The sequence below is a fragment of the Dama dama genome, chromosome 1, assembly GCF_033118175.1.
Source record: "Dama dama isolate Ldn47 chromosome 1, ASM3311817v1, whole genome shotgun sequence".
In the NCBI taxonomy this organism is placed as follows: domain Eukaryota; kingdom Metazoa; phylum Chordata; class Mammalia; order Artiodactyla; family Cervidae; genus Dama; species Dama dama.
The window spans coordinates 53361419-53376608 of NC_083681.1; the positions used below are offsets into that span (position 1 = coordinate 53361419).

Genomic DNA, 15190 nt, shown 5'->3' on the forward strand with positions numbered 1-15190 from the left:
CTGAGCCCTTCCCACAGCAGTTTTGGGACAAGAGTTCTTTGAAGTGGCAGGAGTCTGTCAGTACAGAAACCGAGATTTCCAGCTGTAGTGCTATTTTTATTATACCTTCTCTTAGCAAAGGGAAGTGATAGCATTTAAAATCTGGTAGCTTAAATGGAATTGTTTAGAAGGTAGGAGTCTGCCCCAGTGGTTGGGTTCCCATTCAGGAGTGGGAATTCAAGTACCATATTAGGAAAAGCACAGGAGTGGGGATCAGGAGCCCTCGGCTCTGGTTCTGGTGTTGCTGCTGCTTTGCTTGTTGTGTGGTTTCTGGTTGGTCTCAAGCATCTCTGGGCCTAGCTGGTTGTGAGAGGTGAGGAAAGAAAGAATTCAGCCTGATGACCATGTTTATAGCCTGGAAAACTACACAGTGGATGAAGAGCAGTGCCCGTCAGTGAGGCCAGGGACATAGGAGGAAGAGATGCTGGCATGGGCATGTGTCTGATGAGTCTGACATGATAAGTAGGATACATGGGTGTATAGTTCAGATGACAAAAGTGAAGTAGAGAAATAACTTAAGACTAGGGAAGGGATGAGAACACTAAGAAAGACTATAAAGATCAAGAAAAACAGTGGGTTGACAGTGGACAATGAGGGACCAAGATTTAAGAGATTAGCAGAAAAGGGGAATCGACAGAGCATACTGAGTGTGGACAGATGTGTGGGAAGAAAATGACAATAATACTTGTCTGAAGCCTCACTGCTTTCACAGCATAAATATTTCAGTTGATATGCTGATATAAGCAGGAGTATATTTATTCTCTCTTTCTTATATGTAAAGAAATAAAAGTACAGAGTGGTGAAGACTTGTCTTACTTCATGTAATAAGACTTTCCACTGAAAACAACTAGAATGATGAATAAAGTATATATATTTAAAAAAAAAGACCTATCATTTAGACCTACTGCATGATCCAGCAATCCCACTCCTGGGCATATATCTAGAGAGAACCATACTTTGAATTTCAAAGATACATGCACCCCAGTGTTCACTGAAGCACTATTTACAGTAGCCAGGACATGGAAGCAACCTAACCGTCCATCAAAGAGGAATGGATAAAGAAGATGTGGTGTATATGTATGTGTGTACACACACACACACACACACAATAGAGTATTACTCAGCCATAAAAAAGAATGAAATAGTGCCATCTGCAGCAACACAGATGGACCTAAAGATTGTCATAATGAGTGAAGTCAGAGAAAGATAAATATCATGTGATATCGCTTATATGTGAAATCTAAAAAAATGGTACAGATGAACTTATTTATGAAACAGAAATAAGAGTCACAGATGGAGAAAACAAACTTATGGTTACCAGGGAGGAAAGGAGGAGGGAGGGAGATAAACTGGGAGATTAGGACTGACATATACACACTATTATATATAAAACAGATAACTAATAAGGGCCCACAGTATAGCACAGGGACCTCTCTACGCAGTACTCTATAATGACCTATATGGGAAAAGAATCTAAGGAAGAGTAGATACATGTACACGTATAACATTAACGCTGCTACACACCTGAAATGAACACAACATTGTAAATCAACTATATTCCAATAAAAACTTTTTTAAAAAACAAACAAAAAGATGCAAGAGATGCAAAGACAGTAAAGTACTGTGGCAAAATCTAAAACCCCAGAGACAGGAATTTCTCTGGAGGTCCAGTGTTAAGACTTCACCTTCCAATGCAGGGGGTGCAGGTTTTATCTCTGGTTAGGGAGCTAAGATCACATAGGCCTTGCAGCCAAAAAACCAAAACAAAAATCAGAAGCAATACTCTAACAAGTTCAATAAAGATTTTTTTAAATAGTCCACATTAAAAAAAAATAAAAATAAAACTCCAGAGGTAGAAACCGGGCATAAAAAGCTACTTTGCCATAAGGATATTTGCTGATATTACTGAAAGAGAAGGTGGGGCATAGAATTGGAGATCCTCACTTGAACCTGGGATCCTAAAGAAAGGTACCCTCAGAAGCAGAACTAAGCCCATTCCTCTCATCCCCAAACCAAGGGAAAACTGCCTTGGAGTGAGCAGAGAAGGGGAAGGGGGAGGGCAAGCTGGTCTTCCTGAAAAACTCCAGCCCATATTTGTATCATTGGAGTGGTTCATAAAATAGCCAGCTAGTTTATTTAGTTTAAAATGGTTCCATACCAGGCACCTAGGCACCTGGCCAAAATAAATGGAAAGGCTTATGGTCCTGCAGACTAAATACCATGAGCCAACTCTCTCCCAAGTGTAAACTATAAAATCCAGACTATATATACATATATAAAAGACAATCTTCTTTAGGGCATCTGGGAACTAATAAGCTGTGAAAAGTTAGGGCACCAAGATTTGGAAGAAGGAGAAAACCTGAAGGGATTCATGTAACATTTGGGGCCACTTTTCGCCTAGGGCTCTCTGCTTACTCCAGAAGTGGCTGAGAAGCTAAGTAGAGATTCTGACAACCTTGCTAGTCCAGGAAGCCAAAAACTGGAGTCCAGAGTATGTCATAGAAAGGGAGCCCCCAATCAACTGCCCCTGTATTAAGTTAGGGCAGTGGAGGACTAAATCCAAAGAGGAAGTGTGAACTAGAAAACAGTGTGATCCTTGCAGGGACTGAAGACTAGCTTCAAACAACTTCAATTTCTGTAAATGAATTAAGCTGATTTGGAGTTATTGATGACCTATATGCCAAAAGAACTCTAGATCTGGTGAGGGAAAAAAGTGATTTGAGTTGCCCACAGGGGAGTCATGGTTTCTCATTCAGTTCCTGATTATCTACATGTAAATTAAAACTAATCAAGCTTGAATAAAATGGACTACTCAGCTCCTCAGTCACACTAACCACATCTCAAGTGCTCAATATGACTAGTGGCTACCATATTGGACAATGTGGACACAGAACATTTCCTACAATATAGAGAGTGCTAATGAACGCTTTCAAACATAACTAGAAAATATCTGGAAATTGGTGCTAAGTCTGGGGTATGAAAGGCACGGTGGTCCATATCAGAAAGTGGGCAATTGTGATGATTCAAAGGAAGAATGGAAATTTAGCCTGTGAATGGACCTGGTCAACTCACAAACCTACTTTGTGGTTATCTCCCCAGTTCTAGTGCATCATTAGAAAAGATGCACTAAGCCACCGACAAAATAACCACACTTTTTTACTGACCAATAACATGAGGGTTCTTATAATAGGAAGGGCCAAATTGAAGCCCTAGGAATTTTGCTTCCAAAACAGTAAATCAAAGATAATTCCACATCTCTGAGGTAACTGCAGAGATTACTGCAAACACTAAAGACTGGAAAAGTAGAAGGATAATGAGTCCTATAACATCCCTGTTTATCTTGTTTATTTGACTTGTGCAGAAGACAGGTCTCAAAGAATGACTGTAAATTACTCAATCACATGGTGATTCCAATTTCAGCCACTGTTCCCTATGTGGACTCTTCTTACTGTAGCACATCAACACAGCCCCTAGCACTTATGATGATTCTCCAGGCAAGAATACTGGAGTGGGTTAACCATTTCCTTCTCCAGGGGATCTTCCTGACCCAGGGGTAGAACCCGGGTCTCCCGCATTGGAGGCAGATGCTTTAACCTCTGAGCCACCAGGGAAGCCCATGCCAGATGTTACTTTCTCTTTATTAATGAACAAGAACTAGCAGAAGCAGGTAGTTCAGCAGGTCCAACTGTGTTCTAACTGTCTAAGTCTGTATAGATAGGGTTACCATATATCCTGGTTTTCAAGGACAGTTTGAATTTTCACCTGTTATTGCCAAATAATTAATAGTGGTGCTTTTCCCTTTCAACTATGTTCCTGGTTTGGATGATAAATAGAGTGAATGATCACTCACTCTATGAATAGAGCCTTTTCAAGGCACCAATTACAGAATCATTTTTTGAGCAAAGTTATGCTCTATTCTTCATATAACTATTTTCCTTTTGAGAAACAGCTTCTGGCTTACTCCTGCATGTTGGTAGAGACTGAACACCTGACCATGGGCCACTAAGGGGACCACGTTTCCTGAGATGTGCATTATGACCTGAATGTTCAGAACTCCCTCAGTACATGAAAATAACTTTGGAGATCAGCTCAAGCAAATCTGGAAAAGTTGAATGAATTAACATTGCTTAGATTTCTACAATGCCTACTCCTGCTGTACTGTTTCTTCTCCATCAACCCATAACTAATGTTCTATGACCACTGGGTGTAGGAGAACAATATACAAATGAATTTACAAATGATTTTGCATGATATGCTGATCCTAACCAAAACCAGAGTGTTGCAAGATTATAACTCCATACCAAGGTGGCTCTGAAAGACAGGGGAGGAGAAATCCTCCCAAGAGATAAAACCCAGAACAAAAGATCTGACTGTTCATTTTACTTGGTTGGTGAGATAGCCAAAAGTGCAGTGGTTTAGCTGAGGGGTCAAAGCTTAGAAAACATAATGTAAAACTGCTGACAGGGAGGACTGAGGGAGAATTATATGAATGGACCTCTCAGAATGAACAGGATGAGTTGTTTTTTTTTCATTTATTTTTATTAGTTGGAGGCTAATTACTTTACAATATTGTAGTGGGTTTTGTCATACACTGACATGAATCAGCCATGGATTTACATGTATTCCCCATCCCGATCCCCCCTCCCACCTCCCTCTCTACCCAATCCCTCTGAGTCTTCCCAGTGCACCAGGCCCGAGCACTTGTCTCATGCATACAGGATGAGAATTATTTGTATCTCGTGTGAATTCTCCCAAAGACTATCCACTTCAGATAAGACTCTCAATGATCAGGTGAACAAGATGACCCATTCCATGAATGTCAGTTAGATACCCTGCTACTTGCAAAATGACCTTGGCAGCAGGGAAGAAGGCTACATATTTCCCCTCCACAAAATTCATTTGGCTACCAGTCATGTTGAACACCCAACCTGCCAATAACAGAGGCTAATGCTGAGTTGCTAACATGGCACCATTTCTAGGAGGATTAGTCAATCATCCAGTAGAAAGATGACTAGAGTGGACATTTACTTTCATAAAAGGAGCAGTGATTTTTTTTTCCTTACTGAAATATGTATGTATTTGAGATATGGATTTTCCCTGCCTAACTGCAGTGTTCTGCCAAGCATCACAATCTGTGGAGTTACAGAATGTCTTATTCATTATTTCAATAGTACACATAACATTGCTTCTAACCATGGAACACATTTCATGGCAAAGAAGTACAATAACGGACTCAAGGATATGGAGTTTAATTTTTTGCCATGTACTCCATCACACAGAAGTAGGTGACCTAACAGAATTGTAAAACAGTCTTCTGACAACTTATTTATTCCACTAGCTAGGAGACTACCCACTGCGAGGTTGGATGCTGACTTACAGGATGGAGTGTCACCTAAACTACAACTAAAACTGATTCTGTTTTTCTCACACCGGATCATAAAGGCCTAGGAATGAATGAATGAAAATGAAAGCAGCTCCTCTTACAGTTTGCCTCTAATTCCTGCAGCTCTGAGTTCCTAAGTTAGAGCTCTGAGTTTCCTTGGGAGGAATACTTTTACAGGGGACACAAAAACAGTTCGACTTAACTGGAAGTTAAGTTTACTTCTGGCCTCTTGGGTTCTTTATTCCACTGAACCAACAGGCAGGAAAAGAGGGGTTTATTATATTGGCCAGGTGACTGATACCAATTATCAAAAGTAGGTATGATGGCTGCTCTACCTTGAAGGTAAAAAGGAATATCTTTGGAATCCAAGGAATTATCTGATATTCCTCTTAAAAGCATAATGTCCATTAGTCAAAGTTGATGGCATTTCTGCAAGATGAACAGAGTTCTGGAGTGGGATGGTTGTGACGGTTGCCCAACAGTGTGAATGTACGTAATGTTGTTGAACAGTACATTTAAAATGGTTAAGATAGAAAGGCTTCTGATAGGGAAAGAGGACAGTCTGAGGTAGCCCTCGGAATATGTACAGAAGCAACATAAGAAGAGAAAGTAATGGTCATAAGCCTGCTCTCTGGAGTCAGATGGACTTGGTTCAAATTCTGCCTCTGCGACTTGGCTTTGTAACTCTGGTTGAGTTATTTAATCTACCGGTGCCTCAATTTCCTCATCTATAAAATGAGGGTGATGATAACAGGACACTTACCTCACAGGGTTGTGAGGATTAAATGAGTTAGTATGTATTAAGAGTGTCAGAACAGTATCTGACACATAGTAAGCATTACACATGTATTACTATTATTAAGAGAGAAAGGGCCAGTACATTCTGGCCAGAAGGCACGGCCTCAACAAATGCGCAGAATGGAAATATGCAAAGCTTATTTAGAGGGTTCATGAAGGGGAATAGTCTGGGAAGAGCAATAGCCACAACTTACGAATGAGCAATCAGAGGAAAGGACAGTGACATGCAGATACCCGTGTCACTTCCTACTGGGGAGGGGTATGGACTCCCTAGCTGAGGCCTCCCCAACTCTTGGGGCCTTGCTTCCACCGGTACCTTTACTGGGAGCTTCAGTAGGTGGCATTCTCCCGGCTCTGAACACTCACAGTCTGTCCTTACAGCCCTTTAGAACTGTTTTGGACTATTTCTTTGGATACTTGTACTCAGGAAGGAAACACACGGGACAGACTCTGGGATATGGGACTTACTGTTCTGCGACAGCCAAACTGGGTGGCAGAGAGGTGAGGCCATTGCCTGTGAGGAGCAGGACACGGAGATGTGGCAGAATCCCCAGGTCACAGATGGCCTCCGCCGTCAGGCTGTTGAAGGAAAGGTCCAGGAACTATGGTGCAAAGATAGAAGATGGAGAAACAAAAGCACTCCTCGTGACAACCATGCTCATACATGAGGTGGGAGGTGGCTACTTTTTTTAACTTTCCAGGGGGCCCATTAACCACAGACTAAAACCCTCCTGACTCTCTGGATTAACATTCAAGGTCTACAAGAGTTACTTCCCAACCAATTTGCCAGCCTTTGATCCCATGCTGCAAGCTTTTGCTTATCCCGTGGTGCTAGCCAAAGTGACTCCTCTCTATTCCTTGCCCCACCCCACCCAGAGATCTTTGCTTGAGCTTTTCACTCAGGGATGCCCTCTTTCTATGTAACAAAATCCAAGCCCTAAAAGGCCAGCTTAAAAGCTCCCTCCTTCTGAAAGCTTTTTTCATTCCCAGCTAGATGGACTTTCTCCCTCCTCTGACTTTGAGTGCTTTATCTAGACTGCTTCCAGGGTATTTCTCATAGTCAGCCAGGTAACTGTGATAACTGGATATAAGTCTGAGAACTAGAGATTTTGGTACATGGATGTGCCAAGCGAGCAGGTCCTGGTGCACAGTGGTAGACTAGGCTATAAACTCTCTGAGGTGAAGCGCCTTGTCCCTGTAATCTAGCATAGGACCTGGCACAGTAGGTGCACATAAAATAAGCAGCTGAAATGAACTGGCTTATGAGGACAATGACTCCAACTGTCACCTCATCATAAAGCACATTCTAACTAGCCACCGAGATTCATGATGTAGTCGACTTGGGTTAGGGGGCCAGCCAGGAAACTGAGTTTCTCTCTGCAAACACAAAGGCAATTATGATAAATGGTATCACTCTAGTCTTTGTTTTCTTTCTGGAAGAGCCTCTCCAGACACCTACTTTAGCTCTTTGCTCCCTTCCCTCCCTCTCTGTAATAGGGAAGAACTTTTTTAATTTTATTACCCGTTAATCACTAAAGGGATGTTACCTATAAAATTAAATTATATGTAATGGCCCATCTCTGGGAATCCTGCCTCCCAGGTAATGAGCCGTAAGCTAAAATTCCTCTGTTTAGCTCACAGGAAAACTCCTGAACAGGCCCACCTCTGAATGACTGCAGGAAGGAAGAAATTAACACTTCCCCTCAGGATGCTGACTAAACCAGGAAATGTATGACTTTATTCCTTCCTCTTTCAGTAGAAAAGAAGCCTGAGTTCTAACTCAGGCAAGGTGGCTCTTTGGGACATCAGTTCACCATCTTCTCGGTTTACTGGCTTTCTGAATAAATTCACTATTCAGTGCCCCAACAACTTGCCTCTTGATTTACTGGCCTGTTGTGTGGCGAGCAGTACTTGGTAACACATTCACCCACACACACCCACGGACCCCTACTGAATGGGGTCAGTTTCAGCATCTTACACAGCTGGTGCAGGGGCAAGGTTCCTAGTCTACCACTTCAGTGAAACACAGTCAATCACACATAAACACAACTGACTGTAGGTCACTGTTGGAGGAGGGCTGGGTTTGGTTTGATTCCACTGCAGTAATTAACTGATACCCCCCGTAGACCTGGCTTTAAGTCCTGACTAACTGTGATATTGGACACATTACTTAAGCTGAGCTTCCTTATCTACAAAGCAGAAATAATAATGGGTTTTTATGAGAAATTGTGTAGGTAAAGCCTTTAGCAGAGCCTGGAACACAGTAAATGCTTAATGATGCCTGTCATGGTCATCACCATCCCTTCATTCAAGGCCTGTACACTGAAGGCTTACTGTGAACCAATCCATGCCCTGTGTGAGCTCATAGCCTAGTCAGGCAGCTAGATACATAATGTGTGTCTGTTAAGTAGCAATGCTACTAGCATAGATGTTTGACCTCTACCAGGGGCTCCAGACGGGCTTCACACAGCAGGTGACACAGGCTGTCCTCAGAGACTAGCTGGTATTCACCAAATTGTTGAATCATCAAAAAAGCAAGAGAGTTCCAGAAAAACATCTACTTCTGCTTTATTGACTACACCAAAGCCTTTGACTGTGTGGATCACAACAAACTGTGGAAAATTCTTCAAGAGATGGGAATACCAGACCACCTGACCTGCCTCCTGAAAAATCTGTATGCAGGTCAAGAAGCACCAGTTAGAACTGGACTTGGAATGAGGGACTGGTTCCAAATCGGGAAAGGAGTACATCAAGGCTGTATACTGTCACCCTGCTTATTTAACATATATGCAGAGTACATCATGCAAGTTGCCAGGCTGGATGAAGCACAAGCTGGAATCAAGATTGCCAGGAGAAATATCAATAACCTCAGATACACAGATGATACCATCCTTATGGTAGAAAGTGAAGAACTAAAGAGCCTCTTGATGAAAGTGAAAGGAGAGTGGAAAAAGTTGGCTTAAAACTCAACATTCAAAAAACTAAGCTCATGGCATCCAGCCCCATCACTTAATGGCAAACAGCAAACAGATGGGAAACAATGGAAACAGTGACAGACTTTGTTTTTTTGGCCTCCAAAATCACTGCAGATGGTGACTGCAGCCATGAAATTAAAAGACACTTGCCCCTTGGAAGAAAAGTTATGACCAACCTAGACAGTGTATTAAAAAGCAGAGACATTACTTTGCCAACAAAGGTCTGTCTAGTCAAAGCTGTGGTTCTTCCAGTAGTCATGTATCGATGTGAAAGGTGGACTAAAAACAAAGCTGAGTGCCAAAGAACTGATGCTTTTGAATTGTGGTGTTGGAGAAGACTCTTGAAAATCCCTTGAACTGCAAGAAGATCAAACCAGTCAATCCTAAGGGAAATCAGTTCTGAATATTCATTGGAAGGACTGATGCTGAACCTGAAACTCCAATACTTTGTGAAGTACTGACTGTATTAACCTGATGCATAGAACTGACTCACTGGAAAAGACCCCGATGCTGGGAAAGATTGAAGGCAGGAAGAGAAGGGGATGACAGAGGATGAGATGGTGGCATGGCATCACCGACTCGATGGACATGAGTTTGAGCAAGCTCCAGGAGTTGGTGATGGACAGGTAGGCCTGGCATGCTGCAGTCCACGGGGCAGCAAAGAGTCAGACACGACTGAGTGACTGAACTGAACTGAAATTGTTAAGGACAGAAAGACTTTATAAAGCACAGCAAGTGGCATGTAAAGAAGTCAGGAGGCAGAAGGCAGCCTTGCTTATTCTGAGATCTGCAAATGGTCTGGGTATGACTAGAGACCATAGTATAGAGTGGGCTTGATTGGACTGCACAGGCCATGAAAGATGCCCAGCATTGAAGCAGTGCCGAGTTCATACCACCATCTGCAAATTCCAATGAGAATTCACACAAATGGGCTATCCCACTTGGCAGGGACAGAGAGAGATTTCAAGAAGGAACACCTGGAAATCTGGCTTGGGTAAACAGATAAAGATGGGGATAATTCTCTCCTCCATACACATACATGGACAGTCAACAAGGCCTATGGATTCTATCTCCTTAATACTTCTCACATGTTCCTTCCAATCCATTCTTTATACAACAGCCATGCCACAGTGGTTTTTATAAAATATAGTTTGGACCCTATTACTCTTCAGCCCCAAATACTTCAGTGGATCCCTACTATCCATAGGATAAGGGTCAGAGTCCTTAAAAAGGCTTCCAAGGCTCTCTAAGGTTTTTTCTGTTACCTCCTGGGCTCATCTATCACCATATTCTACTGAGTCTCACTGCATTCCAACCACACTGAGCTGTTCCATCAGGGTTCTAGCTCAGAAATAGGCAAACGAAGGCCTGTAAGCCATAGCCAGCCTGCTGTCTGTTTCGTATGGCCTGTGAGCTAAGAATGTTTTGTATGTTTTTAAATGGTTGGGGGAAAAAACACATTAATATAACATTGTATGAGAATTAAATAAAATTCAAATTTCAGCATCATAAAGTTTTATGGGAACACAGCCCTGTCCGTTTGCTTACATATTGTCTACAGCTGCTTTCCTTCTACAACAGCAGAGTGGACTCGTTATGACAGTTATGACTAGCTACAACCGTAGGGGCTGCATAGCCTAAAATAGTCACTGTCTGGCCTCTTACAGAAAAAGTTTGCTGATCCTTGCTCTGGCTGTTTTGGCTATTTAATGTTGGGTCCAAATCTGCTTTCTACGGAAGGACGGACAGTTCAAAGAAATGAACAGTCTTAGAACTTGCAGGGCAAAGAATTTCACAGCTGGTCCAGAATTTACAGAGGGGGAGACATAAGTTCCACCAAGAGGGTAAATTATTTGGCCAAGGAGGTTAGGGGAAAGCAGTGGTGGACCAAGACTACAAACAAGGTGTCCTGACTTTTAAGGCAGTTCTCCAGTTGACTCTTTTTCAGACTTGTGTACAGAGAATCAAATCATGACAAAGCTGTTTTTCTTTATCTTTTTTTTTGTCTCTGCTTTTTATTTATTTTTTTTTATTTATTTTTATTAGTTGGAGGCTAATTACTTCACAATATTGTAGTGGTTTTTGCCATACATTGACATGAATCAGCCTCCTGAAGAGTTCTACTCTGGGTGACAGCCTTTCAGGCAAAAAAGGAGAGAAGATTCCTAACTTGGATGTTGCATCTGCTGAGTCACATCAAGTTTCATTACACATCAAAGTATTCACTGTTATTGGCTGCAAATTCAGGCTATCTGACGGGTTTATCCTTTTTCTTAGAGAGCCCTCGCAAACCACAGAGAAAGGGGAATAAATGACTGACCAGGAGATTTCCTCTTCTCATTAACATTCTGAATCTTGACTTTGTTCTCTTATGTAAACAAATTCCCTTGGACAGGACTGGTCTGCTGGATAAATAATCTTCATCAGTTGCAATCACACTATGAGGCAGGGCCTCCAAAAAGTCAATTAATGATCAACCAGTAAATCAGCTGTAGGGTCAGAGCCTGTAGTCACATCCCCTCCCTGTGGGCCCACAGGCACTTGAAGTAGGAGTTTGAAATGGTTGGGGTAAGGAATGTAGGAGTCCCTGAACAATGTACAATATACAGGAGCTCAATAACTACTTTTTTTAAAGCAAAATAACAAATTAATGGAAACCTGTAAGAAGCTCCCAGGCCTGTAGGTAAAGAAGTGGCTCCCTATATCTCTACAGTTTCTGGAACCTGTTTCCCTCTGTCTATAATAAACTCTGGTATAACATGTTTTTTAACCTAGCACAAAGCTGCATGAGTTGTTGTACATTTTCTCTCTCTCTCTCCTTGTTTTATTGGACTTTCAAGAACTTCACTTCCTGGATAAGTATGAGAACTACTCCTGTCAGAAATCATAGTAAAGCACTGTGAGCCTCAATATGACTGGAAACCGTGGAGAAAAAGTACCATTACATTCAGTATAGCATGTTTTAAAAATACAAGGACGTATAATCCATTTCAGGAAGATCACCATCCCAAGTGGTTAAAATGCCTTAAAACTTTGGCATGTAACTCTTAAAAGTGCACTCTTGCGGAAGGTTTCTCTGTTAAATGAGGTTTTTATGAAGAATGGCTGTCTCTTGATGTTTGCACATTAAATAATTTAAGTTACCAGTTCTTTGAGGTAAACCCCAAGGATCATAACATGCAGACATTTTGCTGAGGTGTGACTCTGAAGCTTTTCTAGAAAGCAAACATGTGAGGAAGAGCCTGTTACTTAGTGAGTGAGCCTGGCCAGATGCCTGCCCCACACCTTAATTCAGCTCTGCTGTTCTCTACTCTCTGTGCATGCAGACTCTCAGGTGGTGACAAAAGCTTTGCTTTTTTGTGAAACAAAATTACCCTAAAGTTTTCATAGATGCTGATACGTGATTAACTTGAAGTATGAGAACATGTACAGAAGATGCATGACTATGGGAAATCTAGGAGAAAGATTTCCAAGGAGTGCAATTTTTAAAAATATTTTCAAATACAAAACAGCTGTGGATATACAGATGTCAAGAGTCTGCTATAGAACTTAGATAGGCCCTATTTTATTTCACACTCATCCCTGAGCCTATGGCCCATAACCTTATCCAAGCTCATTAGAACCAGTCTGGCTCATTCATACCAGGGTGGGCCTCGGGAATAAGTTCACAACACCTCTCATTCAGCTGGGCCAGTCTGCTGTGCCTAGCACTTAACCCCCATGCCTCAACCCCCACTGGATCCAGATCTCCCCTCAAATTCTCTGTCCTAAAATACTCTATTTAAACTCACTCTCCTGCACAGACTCCTTTGGCATTTGTTTTCCAAGACCATGCACCATGGCCACAGGTATAATGTATTCTCATCCAATTGCCATCACCTCCACCAACCCATTCCTTATCATCACCACCAACTCCATCACCATCCCCAGAGGACCACCTGAAGCAAGGTAGCTATAAAGGCCCAGAGAGCTCCTTCCCAAAAATTATGATCAGTAGACTCCTTACACCCATTCCTTACAGGGAAACAGGTGGGCACCAAAAACTCCCTACCTCCAACTTACTTCCAAGGACTTAAAGTCTCCGTATTTCACATAGACTGTTTTGATGCCGTTAAATGCAAGCTCCAGTTCCTTTAAGATTGGAAACGTGTGAAATGCCTCTAAAGGAGGGGGAGAAAGAGGGAAACTGTAACTTGTAAAAGACATAAGAGACAGATAAAATAGTGGTCATTTACTGGGTTCCCACTGGATTAGGCCCAGCATTATGTAAAGTGCTTTACTTACATGGACTCTTAGTCTCTAACAACTCTGAAAAAGAGTGATTACTACTTCCATTCCACTGCTGAAGAACCCAAGGCTCAACCAGGCTAAGTGATTTGCTAGAAATAGAATTACTAAATGGAAAGATCAAGAACTGAATCTAACGCCAAAGCCCATTTCAAAAAATGATCCTTATTATTTCTGATTATAAAAGTAAACATTTCCACCAAAGTTTTTTTAAAAAATAGAAAAATAAAAGTTCCTTTTAATCTCAATACCTACAGATAACTATTCAAAGTTTCATGCATAATACTCGACTTTTTATGTGTATACTGAAACACACACACACATATTTCTTTCTACAAAAAGGGACTCATACTACACACATTGTATTGTGACTTGCTTTTTTTTCCCCCTTAACAATATGATTTAAAGATGTTCTAAGTCAAAACATATAGATCTGCATAATGTCTGAATTATGTTCTACAGTATAGACATATCCTATTTTATTTAACCATACCCCTAGGGATAGTGGCTAGATTATCTGAATAAAAGGTTAAGAACACTTTCTCTTCTGCTTGAGAATTGGACCTTGAGTTAACTTTCTAGCCCTCTTCCATTGGTAACTTGAAAAAAAAATGGTACAGTCACTGTGTTATTAAGCAAAACTGCTGTGGTAAAAATGACCCAGGTTGGTTAAGTCACATCTGGACTAGAAGAAACTAAAAATGAACTATTACCTATCTGAAGGGGGTGCCATAACTTTGGGCTTCTCTGTGTGTGGGCACTCCTATGACTGGACTTGTCCTTTTCAGGAACCCTGGGGGCCTTGTCTATGGAGTGTTACAACATCTATTTGCTCCTGTGGTGAAGAAGCCTTCTAAGCCAGAGTGCTGGCATCAACCCATTGAGAGTGGCCGAAGAGTGGCTCGCGGATGGCTACCTGAACAGCTACATGAACTGCTCAGGAACTGCACTGAGGATTTCAATGAACATGACGTGCTGATGCTGTGCTGCTGGCATCCATGGGGAATTACCCAGAGCCTTCTAAGTAACCTGGCGTCAAGTGTGGCCTACGTTGATTTTGTGAGTTGGAATGTTCTAGAGAGTCAAATAGAAACATGTGCTTTCAGGGTATTTCCAGTGAACATCCTTGTTCAAGTCTGTTTCTGTAGAATAAATTTTTGGGAGTGGAACTACTAGACTATGTTAAGAGACACTGCCAAACTACCTTCCAGAGATGTTGCACCAATTTATTTCACTTGAATACGAGAGTACCCATTTCCCTACCAGTGCTGGCAGTCATCAGTCCTTCTCATTTCTGTCAATATTTGATAGGCATAAAATAGTTCTTGGATGCTATTTTATTTACTAGTGAGGTTGAGCATCTTTCCATATGCCTGCTGGCCTTTATTTTCAAACTCAAGGCTCCTGAGAGACCACATTGTTTCCTTTCTTGAAAAACACCCTTCAAAACTCAATGCATTCAAAACTGAATTCATCCTATTTCTCCCTAAACCTGCCTTTCCTATACTGCTGTCTGTCTCAGTAAATCCCCTTGGTTCTTCTCTTTCTCTACAAGCCCATTAGTTACCACGTCTGGCTTATTTCTACCTCCTCTCTTGTGCTGTCTCTCTCAATCCCCTCTACCCTTACGGCCACAGCCCCAGTTGAGGCCTCACCTCCCCTCTCCTGGAAAAATGCAAACATCTTCCAGGTTTCCAGGCTCCCATTT

The 15190-nt window shown here is 41.8% G+C and overlaps 1 protein-coding gene across 12 annotated transcripts in view; it reads right to left on the reverse strand.

The window, feature by feature from the left end:
• Window positions 1-15190, reverse strand: part of XRRA1 (X-ray radiation resistance associated 1) — a 69030-nt gene that overhangs the window by 31306 nt on the left and 22534 nt on the right. For 7 of the 12 annotated variants that reach the window (XM_061150234.1, XM_061150244.1, XM_061150215.1 and 4 more), the window contains 2 exons: window positions 13258-13355; window positions 6689-6822 (listed from right to left, as the gene is read on the reverse strand). The exons of 3 other annotated variants lie outside the window; for them this stretch is intronic. In XM_061150234.1, coding sequence (XP_061006217.1) covers window positions 6689-6822; window positions 13258-13355 — 232 coding nt within the window. Of the gene's footprint in view, window positions 1-6688; window positions 6823-13246; window positions 13356-15190 lie in introns of all 12 variants that reach the window. 2 more of the 12 variants (XM_061150274.1, XM_061150266.1) reach the window with 2 other exon arrangements.